Genomic DNA, 26,948 nt, shown 5'->3' with positions numbered 1-26,948 from the left:
GCAATCAGCACTGGCCCTCACAGTGGACACGGGAGTGTCTCAGAGAGGTAAGGGTGGCACCCTTTGCTGAAGCTTCAGAAAAGGGTGAAATTAAATTTTAGTTGTCTGGAGGGAGTTATAAAAATACCTGCATTGGAGAGCACAGAGAGATGCAGCCATCACTCCTTCCCATGCAGCTCGCATAGGTAGGTCCCAGGCATGAATATCCAGGGTCACACAGGACTCCCCTAAAGGAGGAATGGCTCCGTCTCCCTTGGGGAGGCACATTACCTTCCCAGGGGACACCCTATCAGTCTCGTAGTCCTGCCACAATCTTTGCTACAGTGTCTACCTTCAAGTCCCACAAATCTAACTTGGAAACAAAGCACCCCCAGGAAGTCCCTCTCAGCTCTCTGGGCTTGGCAACCAACATAAGGTACAGACACTCCGGGATGTGATGAAGCAAGATCAAGTCACTTAAGCAACCACCACCCATTAAAGAGAGGTTCAGGGCATCAGAGAGCACCAGCCCAGAAGCATTCCTCATCCCTACTAAAAATTAACATGAAAAGGAAGGAGTCTCATGTGTACAGGGCTATCTGCTCTGCGTCACAGGTTACTCAAGGAAAAGGGAGGTAAAGAACGTGAACGTTCTCTGAAAACTTCAGAATGACCAAGAAGATATTCTCATTATTGCTGCCACAGTGTTCTGTGCATGCACAGCCCATGGAGCACAGTCTGGTGCCTGGGCACTCTGAGGAGGAAGCTCTCCCTCTTCCTGGGCTCTCTAGGGCAGGGTTTGCCAAAGGCACTACATGGAATGCCTGCCCTGAGATGGTCAAAAACAACACAATTAATTTTGTTAAACTCCACAGAAAACCAAGTTTGGAAAATGCTGCATATTACATTCCTTGTTGAGAGCGACATTTTGCCTATGAAAAATCCTGGGAGATTCTCCAGTCAAAATATCATCATCAACAACAACAATGAAAACTAAAGTTTACTGAGTCCAACATTTTCCAAGTGTATTACTGTCCTAGGGCCACCATAATAAAGTTCCACAAACTAAGTGACTTAAAACCAGAGAAATGGATTTTCTCCCAGTTCTGGAGGCTGCGAGTACAAAATTAAGGGACTGGCAGGGCCATGATCTCTCTGAAGGTTCTAGGGATGGAGGGTTCCTTGCAACTTGCCAGCTTATGGTAGTTGCCAGCAATTCTCTGCTTCCATCATCATATAATGTTCTCCTTGTGTGTCTGTGTCCAATTCTCCCTTTTCTTATAAGGATCTCACTATTGGATCAGGGCCCACCCTAATCCATTACGACTTTGTCTTTATATCTGCCAAAACCCTATTTCCAAATAAGGTCCCATTCACAGGTTCTGGGTTAGGACTTTGACATGTCTTTTTGGGGAACATAATTCAACCCATAATACTAGGCTTATCTGAATTTTCATCAGTGCATCAGCCAGGAATATCTAATGATAGCCACAGATCATTTCTTTAAAAGTGCCTTTCTAGAACCAAAGGGCCCAGTGCCTCACTTGGATATTACTAGCAAAGGCCAGAATGAAAAGGCAACACACACAAAGCAAATATGCAGCTTGCATTTAATTTAAGAAACAATTGTTGGTTAACTACCGGCCCTGAGCTAGGGCTGTGAGGAATTTGGGGATGAAGGAGCGGGGAGGGTCTCTGATCTCAGGAAATTAACAACCTGATAGGAGCCCTTCCCTCTCCAATTAGATAGGGTAAGCTAAACACTTCAAGAAACAGAGTTGGAAAGGATGAAGGGGAGGTGGATTTGACAAGGATGAGGGACAAGGCATGCAGGAACAGTGCGAGGCCAGAGGCAAGAAAGCTAGACAGCATGACATCTATAGCTGGAGGGGAGGAGGGGGAAATGGGGCAGAGGACAGGTCTAAGGCACACAATGCATTCACTGTGCCCCAACTGTCCCTAGTTCCCACTATGATTTGACCTGGACTCGATTTTCACTGCTAACATTAGCCCCTCTCACTTCTCAACACACATACTTAGTCAAGAGTTTCCGAAAGTCACATGGTGCGAAGTTGCAGTTGGTTAGCCATCTGTGGCTCCAAACCTTCAACGGAGTGGATGCTCCTGAGTCAGGTACAGCATTGAAATAAGACAAACCAAAACAGAAAACCTCCTCAGGTTCTGTGACTGGGAGCTCCCTCTCCAGACTTGAAGACTTTCTAGACTCTCCTGGGCCTCATAAACTGTGCAGAAAAATCAACTATTACTCATCTGTTCCTCTTTCAGTCCCGGGTCAAGTCATAGCTGGGAACCAACCCAGATGTTCATTGCTAGACAATATCTTACTTTTCTTTGAAAGAAAAATAGTTTACTGAAGCACCATAGTGCTTCTATTATTTTTATACTTGTACACTGTTCTGGAGAAGATTAACAACCCCACAACCCAAGTCAGTGAGTCAGTGAATTCCCAGACCTAAAAATACTTAGAACCAGCCGGCAAGGTCCCACTCCTTTTCTTCCTGCCAGGTTGTAAGCATTGACGTTACAGCACTGGGCTATTTCAGGAACTCTCAAACATTTAACTTTGACAGAAACAAGCAAGAAAGACATCAGTGCACAATAGGAAGAAAAAAGTTTGTGTGATGTCAGAACAAATTTGCTAGTACAAACCCACAGTGTATGTTCCTAGTCAACCATCTGTGAAGGCTGACGCTTCCAGCAGTGGAGAGGTTATGGATGAATGCAGTGCAGCCTGACTACACCTTCACTCATCCTCTGGACACTCTCATTCTTCCGGGGTTTTGAAGTCATAAGTTCAATCAGGCCTTTTTCATGCATTTGAATAGAAATACATGGCTCTTCTATAACCCCAGCCTTATTAGAGACATTTTCAACACAAGGACAGTAAGATTCCAAAAAGGTTAAGTTTATATGTGATTTTATAATGCAAATCAATTCCAAACATTCACAGTCGGGATACTGGCATAAACAGATATTATTCAAAGCCAAAGTTCAGGTCAAACTCTCCTCTCCTTACAGCTATTGCTCTCCAACTTACACGGTCACAGTACCCACTGTGAACACTACTTTCCATAAGAAATATCCTTCCCAGCCCCATCCACCTTCATCCATTTGGTTTTGGTATCCAAACAACGCAGTTTGCTTTACAAATTGCCCTACAGTTCAGAGGACATCGAGTCTGAAACCAAAGATAATGGCAAATGGGAATGCAAGCCAGAAAGTTCATCTTAGAGTCAGATTATCCAAATCCTATGACCCTAGGGATCCAGCACCATGGACAGCAACAAACTACCCGCTGGCCACAATAGATAGTGTGAAAACTTTGTGTTACCAAGCTCTAGCAACACATGTTGATAACATAGCCATCCTATGTCTTTTGCTGTGTTGCATAACACAAGAACTAATCAGGAGGCAAAGCAATGTTAGATTTAGGAGTCAATATAGAATTTGCTAACTTCTTTTAGATTGTCTCCCTTTTTAGAGACAGTACCACAGAGAAAGACGTGGTGAAGGCTAAAACCAAAGCCACATTCTAGACCAGGAACTTATTTTCATTTCTGATCTCATCGTTCCATCCATGTAATAAAAAGATGATTGCCAATGATTCCACAAATCATACAAAAGACATCCCTTATTAGAGACTAGGTATTACTGAAAATGAATAAGGCAAACTTCAATTTCCACTAAAAGATTTCTGAAATTATCACCCATATATGTTTACCTCAGAGACCATAAAACAAATGTGCTACAAGAACTCTGGCAGGGGAAACAGAACATCATGGAATTGTTTTCAAAAGGAAAATTAATTAGTTATTTCTATTTCAGCTTAACTGAAGCTGTAAGAAATCTATTCAGAAATATTTTTCACAGAGGTATCTCTTCCTAGATATTGAAATACCACAAACCATAAGCAATTTTTTGTGTTGTTCGTGTTGTTTTGTCGGGTAAAACTAATAATTATTCCAAGCTTCACTCAAAAATGTGGCTTCTCTTAAGAAACCAAAAACATGATTGTGAATGAGCCAGTTCTTCAAGTACCCCCTCCTCTGGTACTTGTAGGTAGAAGTCATAGTTTTCACAAGGAAACCTGGCCTTCAGTCCATCGAGTCCCTACAGACAAATACCAAGTAGTCGGCACCCAGAAAAGGCCACATGAAATTTCAAAGAATGAGCTGCCCACAGTCTGAAGTTCATCTTAGTTTCAGCAAACTACTTCAAAAATGTCAACACTGAAAAGAAAATGGGTATGAGTGCGTTTTTCCTACCTTCTCTTCTTGTGACTTCAAAGCTTCTGGGCTCCTGCAAGAAAAGAAAGACTTTGTGTTTTTTGAAGAATAATTCATATGTACAGATACTTGCAAATATCTCCTCTCTTGTTAGTCACATATTTATGAAAAGGTGAACAATCTACTAAGAAGATGACACTGAGCAATGTTGGGTTTACTGAACTCTCAACATGTACATCTATAAATGTAAACAACTTGTTGCTTTGAGGGTTTAGGCAAAAAACAACAAACAAACAAAAAAAACACTGTTAATCACAAAGTTTTCAGTGAGCACAGCTAATTCTCAGGGTCTTCCTTATTTGGAATCTGGGCTGGTACCAAGTGTTAAGGAAGACTCTTCCAGGTTGATGACCCACCCTCTGCCTGAACTGTAGGTGCTTTTAGGGACTGAAGAAAACATAAGCAGACAGGGGCTAAAATTATCTGGCTAGCAGCAGCTTCTTCTTCGTGGTGCTATGGTGAAGACCACCACTGCTCCTGGGTATGTCACTGACATCACCTGATGATGGATTAAACACAATTTATAGTTTCCAAAGGGTGATATCCTATGAACAATTTGAATAGCCAGTCCATGCTACTGAACTAAATTAAGCCCTTGGGTTTTCCTAATTCAATCCCATCTTTATTGATGCCTACTATGTGCAGGGCAATAAGTAAAGTGCTCCAGAAGTTACCCAGGTAAAACAGAGTACCTACATTGATATTCACAGTTGATTGGGGGCTACAGAACAAATGCAAATTACTGAGAAATCAAAGGGTGATTTGTCTTGTAAATACCAGTATTTCACATTCCAGTTGGAAACATAAGGAAAAGTGTTTTTAAAAGAACCTTTGAAAATAGCACTGAAGAATAGGCAGGTTTTCAGACAGAAATGGAGGAGGGAGAGTGGACCAGGAAGAGTGAATGGCATAGGAAAATGTTGGGTGGTAGGAAAATTCAGGGTAGCTCTAGAAGAAGGAAAAGTCTTGGTGAGAAGCAGTGGGGGGAAAAGACTAGAAATGCATATTGCAGTTTCATAACTAATAAAAAGTATCTCCAACTCATCACAAATGACATGTTTTGGATAAAAAGCCTAAGGTTAAAAATAAGCTGAAAGTCCATACTAGCAACTAAAGAAGAGAAGAGAAAACACCAAACTATGACTACCGCCTCAACACCGCAGCCAAGAAGGTAATTCGGCAACAGTGCTTTTTAAGGCAATAGCATTGTCTTTCACACCTTAGCATTCTTGTCTAGCATCCTCTTGTGGTCAGAATGGGGAGGCAATATTAGAGATGAAACTAAGAGGGCACTGGGAAGGTTGTCCTACCCAAATTACATTCCCTGATTGCTACCTTTCTACTGAGCAAAAAGTCCCATTGGAGACCAGTGGAAGATCCACGTCACATGCTAACAGCCCATCACACAAACCAAACTCTGGTTCTTGAAGGAGTACTCATCAGGTAAGGGTTCAGAGGTGGGGGCACAGAGATGACAGGTGTAATGCAGGAAACATAAGCCACCGAGCATATTTTGCACAAAGCAAACCCAGCTCCTCCCAAACTTCCTCAGTAACCTGCTCCAAAGCCTGGCATCTCTGTTTCTTGAAACAGCTAGTATTCACGGAGCAGGAGATATTAATAATCAGCTCCAGAAAAAAACTACAAAACTTTTGTTGTGGTTACATAAAATTTATAAATTAATTTAGGGAAAGCTGACATCTATATAATATTGCATGTTCTTATCTAATAACATGGGATTTTAATAATTGTTCGAGTCTACTTTTGCTTCTTTTGAGAGTATTTTATAGTTTTCCTTGTGCATATTTTGAATATTTCTTTTTTGTATGTCTTTTGTTATCATAAATGTTCTCTTATTATTTCTTCTAGCTAGTTTACCAATATACATTTTATTGAGTTTTAAAAATAAATGTATGTGCTAGCTGAAAAACAGCTTGTTCCTTTACTCATTTGTTTATTGACTGTTTCCCTCTAGTGGAATGTGGGTTGGGATGGCGCCAGTATCTTTTTCACTCTTGCGTCATCAGTGCTATAGCAGAACAGATGCTCAATACATATTTGTTGAATAAAAAATAAAATAAAATAAATGTGTTGGATTTTATCAAGTACTTTTCTCTGGCATTTAAGGAGATAATCATATGATTTTTTGCCTTAGTTCTATTAATAGGCTGACTTACATAGTAGATCTCATAATATTCCACTACCCCTGTACTTCTGAAACAAGCTATTCTTAGTCATAATATACTTTTTAAAATATGCTGCTGGATTCCGTTTATTATTGTACATATATTTTACATTTATTGGTCTATAATTTTTTGTATTGACATTCATAAATGAGATTGGTCTACCAATCTCATATTTTTCTTATCAGATTTAGAAATTGGCAGGCACGGTGGCTCTCACTTGTAATCTCAGCACTTTGGGAGGCTGAGGTAGGCAGATCACAAGGTCAGGAGATCGAGACCATCCTGGCTAACACGGTGAAACCCCGTCTCTACTAAAAATACAAAAAATTAGCCAGGCATGGTGGTGGGCACCTGTAGTCCCAGCCACTTGGGATGCTGAGGCAGGAGAATGGCGTGAACCCGGGAGGTGGAGCTTGCAGTGAGCTGAGATCGTGCCACTGCACTCCAGCCTGGGCGACAGAGGGAGACTCTGTCTCAAAAAAAAAAAAAAAAAAAAAAGGAAATTAAAACAAAACCAACTTTATGTAATGAATTTGGAAGTTTTCCTTTTATTATATTCTGAAATAATTTAAATAAAAATATGATTATCTGATTTAGTTTAAAATTTTTTAATTTTTGAGACAGAGTCTCACACTGTGGCTCCAGCTGGCGGGCAATGGCACAATCTTGACTCACTGCAACCTCTGCCACCCAGGTTCAAGCAATTCTCCTGCCTCAGCCTCCCAGTTCTTCCACTTCATTTCTAAGAGACTGACTGAAAAGGGAGGAGAGGTTAAAGTTGTCCAAGGTCTCACATTTTGGTCAGTGGGCAGCTAAGATTTAAATCCCAAAATCTGATTCGAACGCCTATGCACATAGCATTCCAACTTTAAAAATAGTCATGATAGTTAATTCCTAGGGACACTGAAAATTTTATGATAGACTTCTTCTTTGTGCCATAAAAAAAGTAGCGTGTATTAGACTAATACTTCTGCTACCAACAACTATAAAAGTGGAATTTAAAAAAAGTTTTTGAAGGCATCCAACAGCAACAAAGCAGCCAGAATTTAAAGGAAAGTTATGAGAGAAAAGTCCATTGAGATGAGCCCCATATTCACGGCCACATTTCCCCTTTGTGACATTTGCTGTTTTGCATAGAAGCCAAACAGAATGTAATATTCTAGAACTGAGAGAAGTCTCTCTGAGATGGGAAATAAAAATCAGAGTCCAAGGCTACCAAAGAAGCCAGAAATTGAGGGTCAGAAACCCTGGAAAAGGAAACCAGAAAGAACTGAGCTCAACATTTTCAGCTTCCCCTTGAGTTATATGATTATGCCTGAGCTACACATATGAAGGGCAAAAGGCCGAGAAACAAGTTAAAAAGTAGCCTCAAACAAGCAAAAAAAAAAAAAAAAAAAACTGAAATAATAAAATCTAAGTATAGATTTTGAAAGTACATGGCACTAGAGAGACAAAAATTAGGCTTTCCAAGAAATAATGGCCCTGGGAAATGCAGCAGACTTACTGCTAAGATCATATATTCTCAAATTATTCCTATTCTTGAGTAGATAAAGATGATATTCCAGGGCTCTAACAAAGAAAAATAAATCCTCTGTGGAAAACAATAAAGTGATTCACAAACTTCACAATTTTTCATATATAATCTCCAGCATTCAATCTAAAATTACCAGGCATAGCAGGAAATGGGATTGAATGGCTAAAATCCAAGAAAACAGACCACAGAAACAGCCACATGTTATCCAGATCTTAGAATTCTTAGGCACAAGCTTTAGAATAACTATGGCTAATATGTTTAGGAAAACAGGAGAAAAGATGCTGAACTTCGTTATAAAACTGGAATCAATTAAAAGACTATACATTGGGTACAGTGTACACTGCTCAGGTGATGCAGGCACCAAAATCTCAGAAATCACCACTAAAAAACTGTAATCAAATACCACCTGCTCTCCAAAAACCTACTGAAATAAAAATAAAGTAATCAAACAAAAATTTCATAACCGAAAATTAAATAACTGAAAAATTCAATAGATAGATTTAACAACAGATTAAACACAACTGAAGAAAGGAATAGTAAGATGGAAGCTAGATCAGTAAAAAATAACCAAACAAAAGATCTGAAAGGAAAAAAGATAAAGAATGAAAAATACAGAAAAAAATATGAGACACTGTAACATGGTGAAGAGTTCTAACAAGCATGTAATTAAATTTTCAGAGTGAAAGGACAGAGGAAATTGGGCAGAATCAATATTTAAAGAGACGCTGGTTGATACTTTTCCAAAATTAATGAAAGACATCAAGATAGAAATTTGGGAATCTCCACATGCCCAGGCAAGATAAATACAAACACAACCATACCTAAGTACTCAGTAAAATAGTTGAATATTCAAAGACAAACAGAAAATCTTTAAAACAGCCAAAGGGTGGGTGGTAGAGATGGGGAGAACATTGCCAACAAAGGAGCAACAGTAAGTGTGATAGCTGATTTTTCAGGAGAAAATAATGGAACCAGAAGACAATGGAATGCCATCTTTAGTTTTTAACTTTTTTAACTTTTATTTGAGGTTCAGGGGTACATGTGCACATTTGTCATACAGGTAAACTACATGTCTTGGGGGTTTGGTGTAAAGCTCACCCAGGTAATAAGCATAGTGCCCATCATCTTTAAAATTTGAAAAAAACATAGAATCCAATGAAAATATGGGTATTTATAAGGTAAAATAAATGAAGGTAAAATACAGTGATATTTAGACAAAAAAAAAAAAAAACCCTGAGAGAATACATTGCCAACAAATTAACATTAAAAACAATACGTTATAGGGAACTTTTAAGGCAAAAAAAAGGCAAAAAATTATTCAGATGAATGTATAGCTATGTAAGAAGAAATAAGGAGCACTAAAAAGTGTAAAAATAAATAAATAAATAAAAATACATTTGGGCTACTTAACAATAATGCACTGTAAGATAAAAATATTTGTAGAACTAAAATACATAGTAATATGATTTTTTAAAAAAGGTCAGGAGATCAAATGAGATTAAAGTGTTATAATGTCCTAGTACTGTCCAAAAAAACGGCAAAATTAGTGCTATGACACCAAAGGAATGAAATAACCAAAACTGTCTCATCCAAAAGAAGACAAGAAAGGCAGGAGAAAAAGGAATATAGAACAGAGAAAACACAGGTTTATATTTAAACTTGTTTAGCTATAAATGGGCTAAATAATCCCACTAAAACACAAGGATTGGGCCAGGCGCGGTGGCTCACGCATGTAATCCCAGCACTTTGGGAGGCTGAGGCAGGCGGATCACGAGGTCAGGAGATCGAGACCATCCTGGCTAACACGGTGAAACCCTATCTCTACTAAAAATACAAAAAGTTAGCCAGGCATGGTGGCGGGCGCCTATAGTCCCAGCTACTTGGGAGGCTGAGGCAGGAGAATGGTGTGAACCCCGGAGGCAGAGCTTGCAGTGAGCCGAGATCACGCCACTGTACTCCAACCTGGGCGACAGAGCATTACAAAAAGGCTGAATGTAAAGATTTAAACGATAAACCATATTAACTTCAACCAAGAAAACATGGCCATACATAAAGTAGGCAAGAATCATTATTAGTGATAAAAAGGGATGGTTCATAACTAGAAAAGGAACAACTTAACAGGAATATACAGCAGTTCTAAACTTGCACATACCTAGTAGCATAGTCTAAACATATACAAAGCCAAAACTCAAAGAACTAAGAGGAGTATTTTTTTAACCCATAATAATGGTTGGAAAATTTTAAAAATCTCTGTCTTTCACTGGTAGAACAAGTAGAGGAAAAAAGCATCAGTAAGGATATAGAAGAGTTGAACATTATAATTTTAAAACTCAACCTAATTGATATACATCAAACACTGTACCAAATAGCACTTCATTTCAAGGGTCAATTCAAGATTTATAAAAATTGACCATATGCTGAGACTTAAGCAAGTTTAAACACATCATGGTAACCTCATGGAAAAAATGTAGAACGTATCTTAGAACATACATGAAAATCATTTCCTGATGGATTATAGATCTATATGTGAAAAGTAAAGCAGCTAAGTCTCTATAAGATATCAAGAGTATCTTCATGACTTTTATGTAGATGAAAATTTCTTAAAGAGGATGTGAAAAGCAATACCAAAAGAATATCTCAGACTTTATTAAAATTAGGACTTCTGTTTATTAAAAGATAGGATCAAGAGAATGAAAAGGGAAGCCATTAAGGAAATATATTTGCAATCCATATATCTTACAAATGACTTACTGAGAACATATAAAATACTTTTGCAAATCAATAAGAAAAATACAAATAACCTAACTGAAGAATGAGTAAAAGATTTGAATAGGCACTCCACAAGTTGAAACCACAGTGGGATACTGTTATAAACCACAATTATATGTGATTTATAGATGACATTTAAAAAAACTGATAATACTAAATGTTTACAAGGATATGAAGGAAGTATAATTTTTATACTCTCAGAGGAACCAGCACCAGCAAAACTTTGCTCATTGGTCTGAGTCCCAGTATGGCGAGGCTCCTCCCCTGGAGACAGTAGTGATAAAGGTATTCCTTCCAGCAGGTACTGCTCTTAACTATTGCCGTGTTTCCTTTTCCACCTTCTTAATCCTTTCATATCTGTTTAAACAATTCCCCGTAATTAAATTATGTTAAAATAACTATGTGACATCTATGTTCCTGACCCAACAATTTAACTCTTAAGTAAATGTCCAACAGAAGTACATTCATGTGAGCACCAAAATGCATGTATAAGAATGCTGAATGCAGCATGATATGTAATGCAAAAGTGCACCAATGGTAGAATGGATAAACTGTGGCATATCCATACAACGAAAAACTTCACTGCAATGCGAAAGAAAAAACTTTGCAATATGTGATAATGTAGCTGAATCTCACTGTCATGACAGTGAGGGAAAGAAGGCAGGAACAAAGAGTACAATTTATAAGATTTTATTTTTATAAATCTCAGAAACAAGCAAAACCAATCTCTGATGATAGATGAGCAGTAACCTTTGGGAGAATAATGACCGGGGGGACACAGAGTGGTTTCTGGGATGCTGGAAATGTTCTATATTATCATCTTGGTGGTGGTCACGTAGATGTGCTCACTTACAAAATATTCACCAAGTGCCACACTTCAGATATGTGCCTTTACTATATATTTGATATGCTCCAGTAAAAGTTTTTAAAATTAGACAAATTACCCAGGAGTAATCAGAAGTTTGTTAAATAGAGGGAACAAACCCCACTTCCTAATTTACAGATGAAGAATGATGTACTGAGGGAAAGACTGCAACTTGCTGAATATCACGTGAGAAGTGGCCACATCAGGACTAGACTCAAACCTCTGAGGTCCTACCACTATACTTCCTCCAAGGAAATAGTCAACACACATTCATGAAAAATATGACAGGGATTAAGAGTGGTGGCTCTGAAGTCAGATGGATTCGGGCTAGATCCTCACTTGTTCCTGCCAGCTGTGCCTCTGTCACCTTTGTTGAATTATTTAACATTTCCTAAGTCTCTGTTTGTTCATCTGTAAAGGCAGAAATAGTACATTCCTTATAGAGTAATTGTGATGATCAAATGAAATAATAATAAGCTTGTCCCATGCTTAGCATGGTGTCTGGCACATAGGCAGTCCTCCAACATGTGCCACCATCATCATCAACGTTACCATTCATGAAATGAGCTAAGAGAGGGAGACGATAAGATTATTTTTGGGAGGTAAATGAGTTCAATGGCTTCCTCAATTATTGAGGCTAAATAAGAATCCATCTTTCCAGTCCTTAAAAAAGCAACCCCTCAAAAGCTGTAGCAGAAATGTAAGGAATGAAATTCATTGACATAATGACACCAAGGCCCTAGATGCATTGTCTAAGGAAGAAATTATTTTCTGCAGAAGCTTCAAACCAGATGGTTATAAATGAGACTTAGCGCATGGGCATTACTTAATGACTAAATTTCTTTAACTAAAAATCTAATTTTATTATAGTATAAATCACACTTTCTTGAAGCAGGGAATTAATTTTAGATGTTTCATTCACTGTTCATAACCTTTCTACGAGTTTGACAGCCAAATCATTTAAAATGTCATTTAACCAATACAATACAACAGCTTTATTCCTCATTGTGCCCTTCCTGAATCCATTATCTCTTGCTATAATGTAGAAGAACTTAAATAAAAAATTACCATTCTATAAAGCTGTATTTTACTATGCAGTTAAACTACACAATCTTTATTTTTGAATCAATATGAGTGCTGAGCAATATTTTTCATAATCCAAAAGCCGATTACAGATTCTCAGCTACCAAAAAACAGTTTGAAGGCTGCTGAAATAGTATAAATGAGCACTCTCAAATTCCACCCCTAGATCCATCCCATGTCTATCTTGGGCACGGGGGGTGAGGCTCTAGAAAAGAACGGTGAAGCCCTGCCCCAGACCATAGTCACGCTTCCGCATCCATGCTCTCAGAGGTCCTTGGTTAAGGAGTAAGCCTCAGTCTGTCACCCAAAATATTATGGGATTCACTGGAAAAATATTGGCTATATGGGTTAGGAAAGTGGGGGATCAAAAGCATCCACACTGAGAAGAGAATGAAATGAAACAGTAAATGGAGTAGAGTTCAACGTGGCCAGATCTTCGTAGACAAAGCCGAAAGGAGTCTGCTGTACAAGGGGCCCAGCCTGAGGAGGTCCCTGTGCCAGTGCCCTGAAGATGGGCCCCTGACTGGCAGCACCTCCATCCAGCAGCAGAAGGGCTGAGGAAATCCCTGGCTTCAGAGCTCCTCGGGCCCAACTTCCTGAAGACACACAAAAGGAAGCCCACATGTTCAATTTATGAACCAATTAGTACAGATGAGATGGAAGCTTTGCCATGGGACTCATCGCTACTGAAATTCTGACGTCTAAGTTTTTCATATCTGAGATGCTCTTAAAATGAGTGCTTCTTTAATAACCTTTCTTACAGTTTTTCACTTATTCACTTGAATTTTAAAAACTTGACTCTAAGCAGGTTCATTTTTGCTAGCAAGACACTATTCTGCAATTAAAATCTTCACTTGGACTGACAAAATACAGCTAAATAAAGTGGCGCCTTATGTAGCACGTATTCCACTGCTGGCTCCCACTTAGTGTGCACACAGTAAGAGTTTTGCACACTTTATCTCATTTATATGGCTTAGTTAAAGGCAGAAGGAAAACTATTGAGTTGTTATATTTCTCAGCACACCATGTCTGGGTCTTCAAAGCCAGAGAAGGTTAGGGAATTAACCCTAAACCCGGGGCTAGTTTGAAAGCCAAGCTGAATAATCCAGCAAAGAACAGGATTTTCTGGGGGGGTCTAAACACCCCCTGCTTCCTCCAGTTATGCAGAGCCTGCTGCAAGTGCTCAAGAAAAACACGAAAGGGGTGCTGGCTCTTGAGAAATGCCACTTAATCGAGGGGTCAGAGTTCCCCTCCTGCACCACAGAGAACAGTGTCAGATGGCTCTGGGGTTAATGAGAGGTGTGTGTAGCCCTGGTGGATGGGCTTACTGCCTTAAAGGCCAGTCAAAGGTGGGGGAGGCACAGCCACCAACACTAAACCTTTAGGGGCTTAGATAGCTGAGGGAGTTTGATAAAGGCCAGGGGTCCCTGCACCTTTCAGCCAGCCCTGCCTAGGAGTTGCCCAATCAGCAGAGGTTGAGCTTGCCTTTCTCATCTTCCCAGGAGACCAAGTCTGAAGGGGAGAGGGCTGGACATGGCCATATAGGCAAAGAAAGTGCAAGTCTCCTTTGAGCCCAGGGGTTCAAGACCAGCCTGGGCAACATGGTGAAACCCTATCTCTACAAAAAAATATGAAAATTAGCTAGGCATGGTGGTGCCTACTTATAGTCCCAGATACTTGTGAGGCTGAGGTGGGAGGATCACCGGAGCCCAGGGAGGTGGAGGCTGCAGTGAGCTGTGATTGAGCCACTGCGCTCCAACCTGGGTGATAGCGTGAGACCCTGTCTCGAAACAAACAAACAAATAAAACAATGCAAGTTTCCCCACTTTGGGGCTGAAACACAGACGGTACAGCAAGCAAGCTCTGTGTCCCCTCTATTGCCTATCTTACAATAAATGACAATAAATGGATCAATGTAAGGAAACCAGTGTTACACGGGGCTGGGAAGTCTAAAATAACTAAGCCAGAGAGTTTAAAGGGAGGTTTATCAAGACAAAAGGAAGAGATCATGTCAGACGACTTTTTAAAAATACCAAGGAAATGTCTTTACTGTTTAGGTACTCTTTTACTTTACTAATTTAAAAAAGAATCACCATGATAAACCCATCAATAGCTTCTTGTGGGGAGACCTGGGAATACCAACTTTATTACGCCCCTGAGGGCAAAGCCTTCAGTAGGTCTGAATCACCTGATTCTTTTCAGTAGCTGCTCCACCAGCTGCAGTCCTGAGGAAGCCACCCGGATACTTCCCACTCCAGTTTGCCCATCTGTAAAACAGGCAGACCCGACAGCCCAGCCAGGACAATTGAGGCGATATCGCAGAAACACGGGCAAAGTCCCACAGAGAGTTCTGTCCAGGGCTTTCTGACGGGAAGCAGAGGGTGGTCAGTGAAGGAGAAAGCTGTGATACTCTAAAAAGAAACGGAATTAATGGTGATTACCAGACACTAGACAAAAAAGAAAGCAAAGGGATATGTGCCCATCTTCAGAAATTAAGATGATTTGGAAATATAATATGAGAATTTAAATTCTAGATATCATTTAAAGCTTTATGCTAAAGGTTATTCATTTACAACTTAAAAAGAAATGTTAGCCCTGAATTTAAGACAGTCTTTGATAGCAAATCCACCAAAGTGACAATATGAGTAAACACTCAGTTACATTTGATGAAATAAATGTCAATAACTGATTGATCACTGCTCCTTGTTAAACACAGTCGCCTGCACATAGCCAGATTAAGGGACCAAGAAGGCAAGAGGGGAATTTTCTCATTGTATCTCTCAGACAACCCAACAAATTAAAAACTAATTAACTTTTTGATTTGGAAAGTAATCCACATCTCTCAGAATGAATAATCACCATGTCCAAGACCATCATAACAGTTAGCAGCATGGGGCTGTAACTCAGCACCCCGAGGAATGACCTCATTAATATGTCATTGTTATTTCCACTGACATTAGGAGGGCTCGACCTAACACAGTCATTATCTGCAGAACTGCTTAACCACAAAAGCAATGGTCGTTACCAGACTGTAACCACAAGAGGGGTATCCATCTCCCCCAGGGTCCACAACTCTTTCATCTTTTACTGCAGCACAGGGCCTGGCATGGCATAGGCCCTAAACACATCCTATTGCTAGAATGAAATCAGATTATCCCAAGATCTCCGGGTAAGAATACGGAGGTGAGTGCAACTTCCCAATTCGCTCACGGAACACACCAACTACCACTGAAGCCTGACATTCTCTACTTTTCCTTTTGTAGGTAAAGTTTCTACGGAAACACAAGGACAGCCTGTGATGCGTTCCTCCTTCTGAGATGCTTCATGTCCACCAGCTGTCCAACTGAACAAGCTTCTTTCCTGCACTGACTTTATTCCAAGAGTCCATGGTCCATAAGAAAATCATGACAGTCTTGTAGGTGTCTGGGGGAGGAGAGAGGACAGCAAGGACAAGTGGCTCTTGGGAGGAAAGGGGGCAGGAGTTCATGTTTAAATTATTTATGATACCCTCCACGAACCATCCAATAAATGATACAATTTAACATCCACCTGTTTAACATGATATTCCAATCTGCTACTTGTTTTTTTTCTGCCAACTGCAAGCCCAAGATGAGGTTTAGAATAACCTGTGCCTAGAAAACTAAAAGACAAAAAAGGAAGAAAGTGTGCCCTCCAGCACAATCCTCATGTCTGAGTCTATTTTTCATTCTTTGTTTTGAACATAGAGTTAGGGAGTCACAGATACAGATGGTCTGACATGAAGATGCAAAATGTGCCAGAGTCATGGTGGGGCCAGCGGTGATGGATCGGGCTGGAGCCTCTGAGAAGGTGAGCAAGCTGGGAAAGGCCGGCTGGGGACAGGACTGGGTGCAAGTGGTGTATGATTGGGATAAGCTGAAAATACCCAAAGTGGGTAAGTGCTTAAGGTCAGGCATACCCTCTTCTCCAAAGGGACACCTGAAGACCCCTTAATCCAAGACTTCCCACCAGAAACTGTCATCTGACACAGCAATAGGTTCCCTCCCCTTGGATCTTCCTGCTAGCCATGTTCCCTCTGTCCTCCTGAGCATCTCCTCTGCCCCCTCTTCACTTCCACTCCCATCACTCACAGCCTCTGTGGGCTCAGCTTTGTAGATACCTTCCCACCAGGTCCTACCTTGCAATTCCCACCTCCTCGACCCTCCCCAAGACCCTCAGCCCCATCACCCAGGGCTCTCAGCAGAGCTCTTGATGGACCTCCTGAGCAATTCATTTCATCATCCCTTTGTCTCTTCATTCAATAGATATTTATTGTCCTGGAGATGTAGCAGTGCCAAGACAGCCCCAGCCCCAGTCCTTACGAAGCTTAGGATCTCACTGGAAGAGACAGGCAACAAACAAACAAACAAAGGAAATATAGAGAATATCTCATGCTAAGAAGCGCCATGGTGCAAAATGAAACAAGGAAGGAGGATAGACTGCCAGAGGGGAAAGGCTTTGCTTTTTTAGATCAGGCGGTCAGGCCGGGTCCCTCCTGGGGGTTGGTACTGGAGTAGGTCTCTACTCCAATACCCAATCTGAGCACATTTGTCTGCTCAGGACTGTTCAATCCCTCCTGCCCACTCGGTGAGCCTCTCTCTTTACTGTCATCTCCCCACTTTGTAGCTGTGGCACCAGCAGTAAGAACTAGCAGGGGAAGCAGCGGAGGTCCTAGGGATGGCAGTAGCATCCCAGTGGCAGCTTCTATTTGCTAAGCAATTACCCATGCCAGGCTCCATGCTGAGCCCTCTCCACACCCGCCTCCTTCAATCTTCACAGCCCCCAGAGAAACTTCCGACTCCTACCCACACCCACGAACCTCCACCATGCATGCCTTCCTCAGAATCTGGTGATTTTTGATTGCTGTCTGAATAAATAATTGGTTTGGGCTCCCACAGGCTTTTTGTACGGGGAGATAAATCCCCATACACACTTTGATTAGAAGGCACTTTCATTGTACCACTATAACACTTATATTAAAAATGGAACTTAAAGTAGTTTAAATTAAACGAGTTATATTTAATTAAAAAGCCTTTAAGGCACAATAAGACTGTTTTTCAATTTTCTTTTCCAACAGAGTCAAAAGGCAGAAAGGCCCCAGTGGTCAGCAGAGCTAGACTGGTGTTTACTTAGGACCTGGCCCATCCGAGGATCCCAAGGGAAATCCAGTTTTATTCCCCGTCCTCTTTCCGTTCCTTAGGTAGGATGCACCATGAGCTTCAGTTTCCTCGTCTGAAGTGGAGATTGAAAGGTGCTACTTATAAGGTTGTCGTGAGAAAGGAATGAGGGAGCATGCAGACAGCATGCAATGTCACTCTTCAAGTAGAGAAATACCTGCCCCACACGTGCCATGTCAGGAACCATGCCAGCCTTAGCCACCCACACCTCCCAGGAGGGTCCTTATGCCTGGGCAAAGGCACAGGGAAGCTTTGTCCCCTACAGCCTGAATCAGCTCTTTCCCTTGAGGAGTAGGTGCTGAGAAAGACAATGAGGGCAGAAGTGGGCATTCTGCCTGCACTTCTCTCATAGGCTAACACAGCGGTTCTCAAATGGGGACATTTAAATAATCCAGAGTACAGGCCATACCCTAAACCAATTAAATCACAATCTCCAGGGGTAGGACACAGGCATCAGTACTTTTTGAAGCCACCCCAGTAGTTCTAATGTATGGACAAGTTTGGGAACCACTGGGTTAATCATGCATCTTAACACCTTACAAACTCTTGCCCCAGTGAACCTGGCCAGTGTGTGCACCATGGTGCCCAGCAGCCTCAGACAGACCTCTGCAGGTGACAGCGGGCTGGCAGGGTCCTCCACTGAGGGTGCCCTGCTACTCCCACCTATGGAGAGGGGTGTCCCTTCATAACAGAGGGTATCAGCTGGGTGTCGCAGGCACAGAAACTACTGTAAACAGTGGTGCCAGTTTCTCTTTCCAGCAAGAGTCAGTGGAGCCAGAGGATGGCTTGGGCAGGCCCACACCAGCCTTCCATGAGGACCGATGCCAGCTCAGCATCCAGAACTCAGTAGGCACAGGTGGGAAGAGTAGGCTTGAGCAGCCAGGACCGAGAAGCCTCCCAGTGACAGGGAGAATGGGGTGACTGGGCTTGCAGTGCTCGAGCCACAAAGGGGTTCACCTGCACCCCAGACCCCCAGCACTGGGTCACCATATGCATGGCATTAACCTTCGGGAGCTTGTTTCCTCATCTGCAAAATGAGATAAGGTAGTGCCTATGAGACTGTGGTGAGAACTGAGAGAGCAGGGCACAGAGCACTCCATCTGGTGGCTGCTGTCCACTTGCCAATTTCCACCCACAAACAGCATCCTCGCTGTGCCCCCCAGCAATCAGCATAGCACTCAGCCTGGAAGAAGTACTCATCATTGTTTCTGAGACTCTGGAGTGGGGAAAGGTCCCCTAGTTCTACTGTGGTCAGTAAGCAACAGCTGGGAGACACAGGATGGGGGAAAGGCATCTGTTGGTACAGTGTCAACCCATGGGCCATGGCCAACCCCTGTCGACACTGCTCCCTCACACCTCTTCTTCCTTCCATGCTAGGCGCTCACCCATGACTTTCTCTCAGTCTTTGGGGCTGCCCATTGGCTCATTTGCTTCAATCCACTTGAATAGCCAGGATGCCTTCCACTTGGTCTTCTGCAGGTATAGATACCTCATGTGTCCTGGGCCCTGTATGTGCCTGGGGTATCCCTGTCCTGCCCATAGCGATGCTCTCCTCTCCTCACTCATGGGCAGCTCTGACCACTCACTAGCCATGGCCATCCCATAGAGCAGGGGTGCTCACCCACCTAGATGAAAGGGGCATACTCCGAAGGAGCCACCACGGCTCAACCAATCTTTAGTACCCAGTGTGCCTGGGGATGCCTGACACTCCCACCTCTGAGGAGGAGGCTGTCCCTCCATGGCAGCACCTCCAGCAGGAGCACATGAGCTTGCCTCTGGCCTCATCTCAGCAGCAGCCCTGCTGCTCTCTCCAGCAGCCAGTGGATGAGTCAGCAAACACCAGCACATTCCCACTGGGTTTCCTGACCCTCCAAAAGCCCTGTAACCAGCTTGGTTGCCAATGCTGGGAATCTTACCTCCTCCTTAAGATCAAGGCCCCAGAACCTTGCTTCTGAAAGGGAGACTGCTGTGGTCAACCCTTAGGAACTTCCCAAGGCCAATTCTTAAAAGCAGAAACAGAGACCACCACACATCACACACTTAGTCCTCTATCCAGAACTGACACCCACAGACACTGCCCTCACTGTCCCATGTGAGGGCAGTAGTTGCCAAGTACCCACTGGAATCCTGGAAGAAGTGCAAGGAAATAGCCAAAGGAATGTTAATATGTTAATTCTCAGAGGTTCAGTGGCTGCCTGATGGTGAAAGAAGACAAACTGTGGGGGAGGAGGGTGAATGGGGCAGAACTTATCTCTCCCCACAGGTCAAGAGGCCCCCCACAGCCCAGCCCCAGGAGACCACCACAAACTCTGCTGCCCTCCAGGAGGAGGGATGCCTCCTCTGATGTGATGTTGTCTGCTTTGACCTTCCAAAGCTCAATGTCATCAAATGTCCTTTCCCTAGACTCAAAAATATGTCCTTGGGGATTAGAGCACAATACTGTGGTTAGGAATACATGCTAGACAGTCAGAAAGCCAGGTGCAAACCCTGGCTCCACCACTTACTATATGGGAGATCTCAAACAGCTCACTTATCTTGAAGCCTCAATTTCCACATTGTGCAAAAGAAACAAATTAATAGTACCTCATAGACTCTCTTTGAGAAGTAGTGAATTAATCCACTTAGTGCTTTGGCAAAATGAAAGCTGTTTATTAATTCTATCACTATCAGTAGCTATGGAACTAAAAGAAATTCATATTAGGAATGAGAATTCCTATTGGGAATCTCCTATTTATTTATTTGAGACAGAGTCTTGCTCTGTCGCTCTGTCACCAGGCTAGAGTGCAGTGGCGCGATCTTCCTCTTTATTCTTATAAGAGAAGGATAAGAGGAGCCATTCAGAATTCCAGCCCAGAGCTCCAGAGGACACTGCCCTCTTTCTTCCTCACCCGAGAGATGCCCCTGGCTCCCCAGCCCTCTCTAACTCTTGGCTACACAGAAAGAGACATCACAACAAAAACCAAATTTTTAATGCAAGAAGACTTTGTACCTAGCCGGGAGCAAAGCTGAGAGTCAGAACTGGTGAGGTGGGGAGTGCATCTATCGCATCTTGTCTTCCGTGATGAGAGGCCAAATTATCCCACAGCAGCTCAACTGCTATTTTGCTTGTTGGATTTAGCAGGGTGGTCGACCTTCTAAGAAGAGGCATCTGGTCAAGCCATGACTCCCCTCCCATGTAACCCCTCTTTCTTCCCAAGAATGATTCCAGCTAAACCTCAAAGCAGCTGCACTGAGGAGCTCCCTATAGCCACAGGATATGTATCTCTGGAGTCACAGGGCCACAACTGAGCACCAAAGCCTGCTCCCCTTTAGTGAGTTTGATAGGTCAGGCGTGGACACAGGCTGCCTTAGCCCATTTTGTGCTGCGATAACAGAATACCTGAGACTGGCTACTTTATAATGAACAGAAATTTATTGGCTCACAGTTCTGGAGTCTGGGAAGTCCAAGATTGTTGGGCTGGCATTTGGCAAGGGCCTCCTTGCTGCTTACTCCCATGGTGAAAGGTCAAAGACAAAAGCAAGAAGTCCAATTCCCAGCCGCAAGCCCTTCTATAATCGGCATTCCTGAGGGTGGAGCATGGAGCCTTCGTGACCTAAACACCCCCATTAGGTACCATCACCCAACATTGTGGCATTGGGGATTAAGTTTCCAACACATGCTTTTTGGGGAACACATTCCTACCATAGTACCCTAGGAGCCAAGGGCACTGGCACCAGGATGGAGGGGAGGGCCAGGGTAGTGACTGGCAAAATGCAAGTCGGCCTGTGGAGGCCAAACCTATTTTACAGCCCATCTGCAGGGACATCCTAGGAATGGATACGTTGGGTTCCCGAGCTGCCCAGCCACGGACAGGCCGCGTTGGTAAGGTAGGGTATGGACAGGGTGCCGACAAGACAGGGAAGAAGGCAGGCAAGCAAAGCAGGGGAGCAAAGATTTAACAGCACAAGGCAGGCCTTACTGCCCAGGGCCAACCCCTGCTCTGAAGATCCAAAAATGCAACTCCATAAAATGCTCCATGTCTATACAAACTTGCCTCACATTTCTCTGTGTGCTTGTTGAGAGGTTTGAGGCTGGCTCTGCAGCCTTGCCAACTGTCCTCCACCCACAGTAACCTCCTGCCACTCCTTCACAAGAACCACCCAGCACTGCAGCCACACCCTCCCCTCAGAGCCCCTGGAGGCCTCCTCACCCGCTGGGACCTGCCTCATGGCCACAGGCAAATGGACCTGGGAAGATATTCCCCCAAGCTTAGCCAATAAGGCTCTGCCCCTTGAGAACCTGAGGACACAGACAGACCTCAAATGAGACAGTCGGGGCCCAGAGCTGCAGCAAGGGCTATACTCAGAGCTCCCTGGAAAGACCAGTCTCTGGAGAGAACAGGCAGAGAAGAGAGAAATGGAGAAAGGAGACAGTGTGGCTCAGAAGGGAGCTGGAAGACAGACTGCCAATGCCTCTAAGCCTGAGCCCACAAGGGCATCCTGCCATTGGCTTTGGGAGAAGATCTGGGGCCTCATGACAACCCTTCTTTGTACATGAGCATCTTAGCAGGTGATTCTGCTCCTGGCCACCAAAAGGTCCCTGATGAGTCCCCTGGTCCACAGTCCCAGATACTCACCTTAACCAATATCTTCAGTTTTCCCCTCCTGCCAGATATGGCCCTATTCCACCCTACACCTAGACTCAGAGGGTTCCTCCTCCTTAAATACTCTAATACTCTGCCCAGATCTTGGTCTTCCTCTCCAAATACCACTGCCTCCAAGAGGTCCTTCCCAATCCCACCTTCCACGCAGCGCGTTTTTGTGCTAAATTCTCACGTCACCCACGGTTTGGCCTGTGCAGCTAACTAAACACGCTCTGTGCTGCATTCACCATTCACCATGCGCTCACCACATTCTTAAAGCTGTTTGTGATTATTTTTTCTTCTTTCTCATAATCCCATGGCGAAATATCAGACAAGAATTTCTTGTACAGTGCAGTTCATGATCATCTTTACTTGTAACACAAGAACAGTCATTTTGAATAAATTCAGATTTAAATTACATATACCATTCTCATCTGGAATGGATAATGAATCACAGATAATTTTGTTTCAGTCAGCATGGTCATAAAAGTGTTTTTATTCCTAAGAATTACTGGACAACTGGTGCTGTGGTTTGGATATTTGTCCCCTGCCAAACCTCATGCCAAAATTTGGCCCTCACTGTTGGGGGTGAGGCCTAATGGGAGGTGTCTGAGTCATGGAGTTGGATCCCTTAGGAGTGGCTTGGTGCCATCCTTGCAGCAATGAGTGAGTCCTACCCTACTAGTTCCCAAGAGAGCTTGCTTTTAAATAGAGCCTGGAACCTCTCACTCCCACCTTGCTTGCTCTCTTCACCGTGTGATCTCTACACACACCCATTCCCTTTAACCTTCTACCAGGAGTGGAAGCTTCCTGAGGCCTCACCAGAAGCAGATTCTGGGCCCATGCTTCTTGTACAGCCTACACAGCCATGAGTCAAATAAACTTATTTTCTTTATAAATTACCAGACTCAGTTATTCCTTTATAGCAACACTAAATGGGCTAAGTCAACTGTCTACAATCAATTGGACCAGGAAGGATACGTGGACCAAGGTGCAACTCTCCAGCAAGGAATAAGACCTCCAGTAGGACAGTTTTGGCCACTGGGGTGGTAGTGTCACATGCTGCAGTACCCTAAGCAAGATGAAGGACGACAGAGGAAGCTGGAGTCTCTAAGTGTCATCCACACAGGATAGACACAGTGCTGAATGCAGCAGCCCTGTGGGTGTCCAGAACCTCAACAGTCCCCTTCTTCACCCTCTTTCAACACCACCCCTGGCCCTGAAACTTGTCCACCAGTAATAATGAGCACTCACATCCTCTACACTACCAGCCCAAGTCCTCTGAGGGGAGGTTAGGCGTCACTGAGCCAATAAGAACACAGCCATATCACGTGGAACCACTTCAGGGGAGAGGTCCCAGAGCGGCGTAGGCTCTGGTGGATAAGTTTTGGGAGGGAGTGTTGAAGGATGGTAAAGGAGGGGCCTGGTGGAGGTTCTGGACACCAGAGGGCTGCTGCATTCAGCATTACGTCCATCCTATACAGGTGACACCTAGAGACTTCTGGCTTCCTCCAGCCCCCAACCCACACTCTTGAGGACTTTAGAACAGCTGAGCCAGGGGCCAGGACAAATCTGTGACACCAGATGTGCTATCAGCCACATGCACCTGGGTGGGGAATGTCTGGACCATGAGCACAAGTGTCCAGCCCTGGGACCAGGCATGGGAATCAGGGAGGCACATAGACTTCCTTCTTTATTAACATGTATTTCTTTCTAATAAAGATGTACTTCCTTATTACTCAATAAATATGCCCACTTTTCTTTAGGCTAAAGTTGAGAACTTAATTTAATCATTATATACAGACTAGAAAACATCATTAACTAATGTAGGTGTTTAATCCCTTCTGCTAACTTGGAATCCATTCTGAAGCAGCTGATTGCTCCTACCTCCCACCCCCATCCCAGTGGTCCTCAAGCCTCAAGGATGGAATCGCAAATCCCCCCCATTTCCCTTCAGCCACTTAGCCAACCTTAGTACAGGCCAGGCACACAGCTAGGTGCTCAGCGGATGTCTGTTGATTACTAAGATTTAAGTAAACCAGAGGTCCCTATTGGCCAAGCCAGTCCAGGGCTCAGAGACCCTCTAGGTAGGGATACAAGAAAGTCAAATGGTAATTTCTGCTTAAGGACACAAAGATATGATCCTAAGCCATACTGCCAGGCATGAACACTCAAGCATGAAGCAGAGAAGCCTACTGTTTTTGTTTTTATTGAGACAGTCTCACTCTGTTGCCCAGGCTGGAGTGCAGCGGTATGATCTTGGCTCACTGCAACCTCTGCCTCCAGGGTTCAAGCGATTCTCCTGCCTCAGCCTCCCAAGTAGCTGGGATTACAGGTATATGCCACCAAGCCCAGCTAATTTTTTTTTTATTTTTGGTAGAGACTGGGTTTCGCCATGTTGGCCAGGCTGGTCTCAGACTCCTGACCTCAGGTGATCTGACCGCCTTGGCCTCCCAAAGTGTTGGGATGACAGGCATGAGCTACTGCACCCGGCCAGAAGCCTGCTCTTCACTCTTCAAATGCTAATATGAGAACAGCAGTAACAACCAAACAGAAAACAGCAGAGGAGGAAGAGGAGGCACCATGGGGCGTATTTCAGAGCCACTCCAATTAGAGTATCTGCCTGGCAGGCCTCTCCCGTTCGACATCTCCCGGCATCCCCACATGAAAGCCTACTTACCTGGTATGGACACTCAAAACGTGGCATCAGCAGAACCAGCGGAAACTTGACGTCTTTTCTACAGAGACCAAAGTTTTCAAGGACGTTTTAAATGCAAGGCCAGAAAGGGAAATAAATGGAAAAAGACTTCTGTTCTCTTTATTTAGAGAGCAAGCTCTAAATGACAGCAGAGCTCAAACAAGCCTTCAGTTCAATTGTCCTAAGACTGGCATTAAGGAAAGCCATCAAGGGTCTTATACCTACTTAATGACATTTTAAAAGAGAAGTTCTGCTCCTTTCTTCCCTCTGTGGAGATGGCTGGCAACCACCTACCCCGGAGCCACAGACTATTTCTACCGACCCTGAAAATTCTAAGCACAAACAAAGCATCCTGCATTTGTTTGACTTTACATTTCACTCTGCGGGCTCATGGTTTCGGCAAGGGTCTGGCTGGCTGCCAGTGATGCTGGCCTCTGCAGAGGAAACAGAGCCAAGCAGGCCCTCAAAGTCATTCTAGGAAGGAGATGGCAACTGAGTCAGGGTCCCACCTGTTCCTACACACAGCCCATAGGACTCTCTGAAGCCTCTCCTGGTTCAAGAAGAAAGTTAAGAAGATTTGAAACTGATGGGATTCTGCCAGAAGTGGCCAAAGGCAGTCCAGTGACTATTTCCTGGGATTTCTTATGCAAGGGGTCCCAAAACTCAAGACACCTTGTCCAAACCCCATATGATGACAAAATGAATAGTATAAGATGGCTGACTCATTCACTTATTCAACAAATATCTGAACATCCTGCTGTGTGCCAGGCTTTCTGGACACTGAGGATATAGGGCCCAGTCCCAAGATATTTACCACTCCACTGAAAAGAGGACCCTCCCACCCTGAGGGCTGCCTTGCTACATGGTATGTGGCCATGGCCAGCAGTGACAAGAACTGCAGCAGCTGAAGTTGACATATCAGGCTGTGGCTCACAAAGGGCACACAGTCTTCTTGACAGCCACCGACTGAGGTTCTGGGATGACAATCACAAAACCACAGCTCTGACTGCCATGTTCTGTGGAGGCAATCTGTTCCGGGCACCTCGCGTACCATCTTAGTGCTCATGACAACCCTGAAAATGGTGCTGTTATCGCTGGCATTTCACTTGTGGCAAACCTAAAGGCTGGAGAGGGCGATTCCCTTAGCTCCACAGCTGGCAAGGGAACAAACAGATTTTAGCCTCCGGACCCTCTGAGTTGAGGGTTCAGTAGAAGCAAAGGCAGGGCCGAGGATGCCTTAGGCAGCAGCACAGACAGGTGGCAGGCAAAATGATTTAGCCTCAACAGGAAAAATCAACTATGGGGTTTTAAAACAACAAACACCCTGGAGGAGAAAGTGGCAACATAAAACACACGAAGTGAGAGTTCACAGGGTTCCATGGCGGGGAAGGAGGACAGCAGCCATTTCTCCCAAGAGCCTAGAGAGCCACGCACATCCGCCTGTCTACACTGAGAGCTAGCCCTGCCACCAGCCAAGCAGGCCACCAGAAGCACTGAGGACTTTCAGCCTGAGCAGGGGAAGAGGTCCTCTGAAAAACAGGCCATGCTTCAGGGGCCCAGGCCCCCAGTTGGGGCTGAAGCCTGGGTTGTGCTGGGGGTGTCTGTCACCTCTGAGGCTAGGCCAACTCCCTCACAGGTCGGGAAGCGCTTCTGTCAGCTGCATCACAGGCTCGCTGGTGGTCTCACTGATTCTCCGGAAAGGGCTTTTGC

At 43.8% G+C, this 26,948-nt stretch overlaps 1 protein-coding gene across 6 annotated transcripts in view; it reads right to left on the bottom strand.

Annotated features, from left to right (window-relative positions):
• The window catches only part of LOC105467155 (follistatin like 4), a 555,957-nt gene that overhangs the window by 369,404 nt on the left and 159,605 nt on the right, over positions 1–26,948 (bottom strand). For 4 of the 6 annotated variants that reach the window (XM_011716594.2, XM_011716593.2, XM_011716596.3 and 1 more), the window contains one exon: positions 4,266–4,299. The exons of the other annotated variants lie outside the window; for them this stretch is intronic. In XM_011716594.2, coding sequence (XP_011714896.2) covers positions 4,266–4,299 — 34 coding nt within the window. The remainder of the gene's footprint in view (positions 1–4,265; positions 4,300–26,948) is intronic. 6 annotated transcript variants of the gene reach the window in all.

This window comes from Macaca nemestrina, chromosome 6 (assembly GCF_043159975.1).
Source record: "Macaca nemestrina isolate mMacNem1 chromosome 6, mMacNem.hap1, whole genome shotgun sequence".
In the NCBI taxonomy this organism is placed as follows: Eukaryota; Metazoa; Chordata; class Mammalia; order Primates; family Cercopithecidae; genus Macaca; species Macaca nemestrina.
This window is presented reverse-complemented; position numbering and strand designations above follow the sequence as displayed.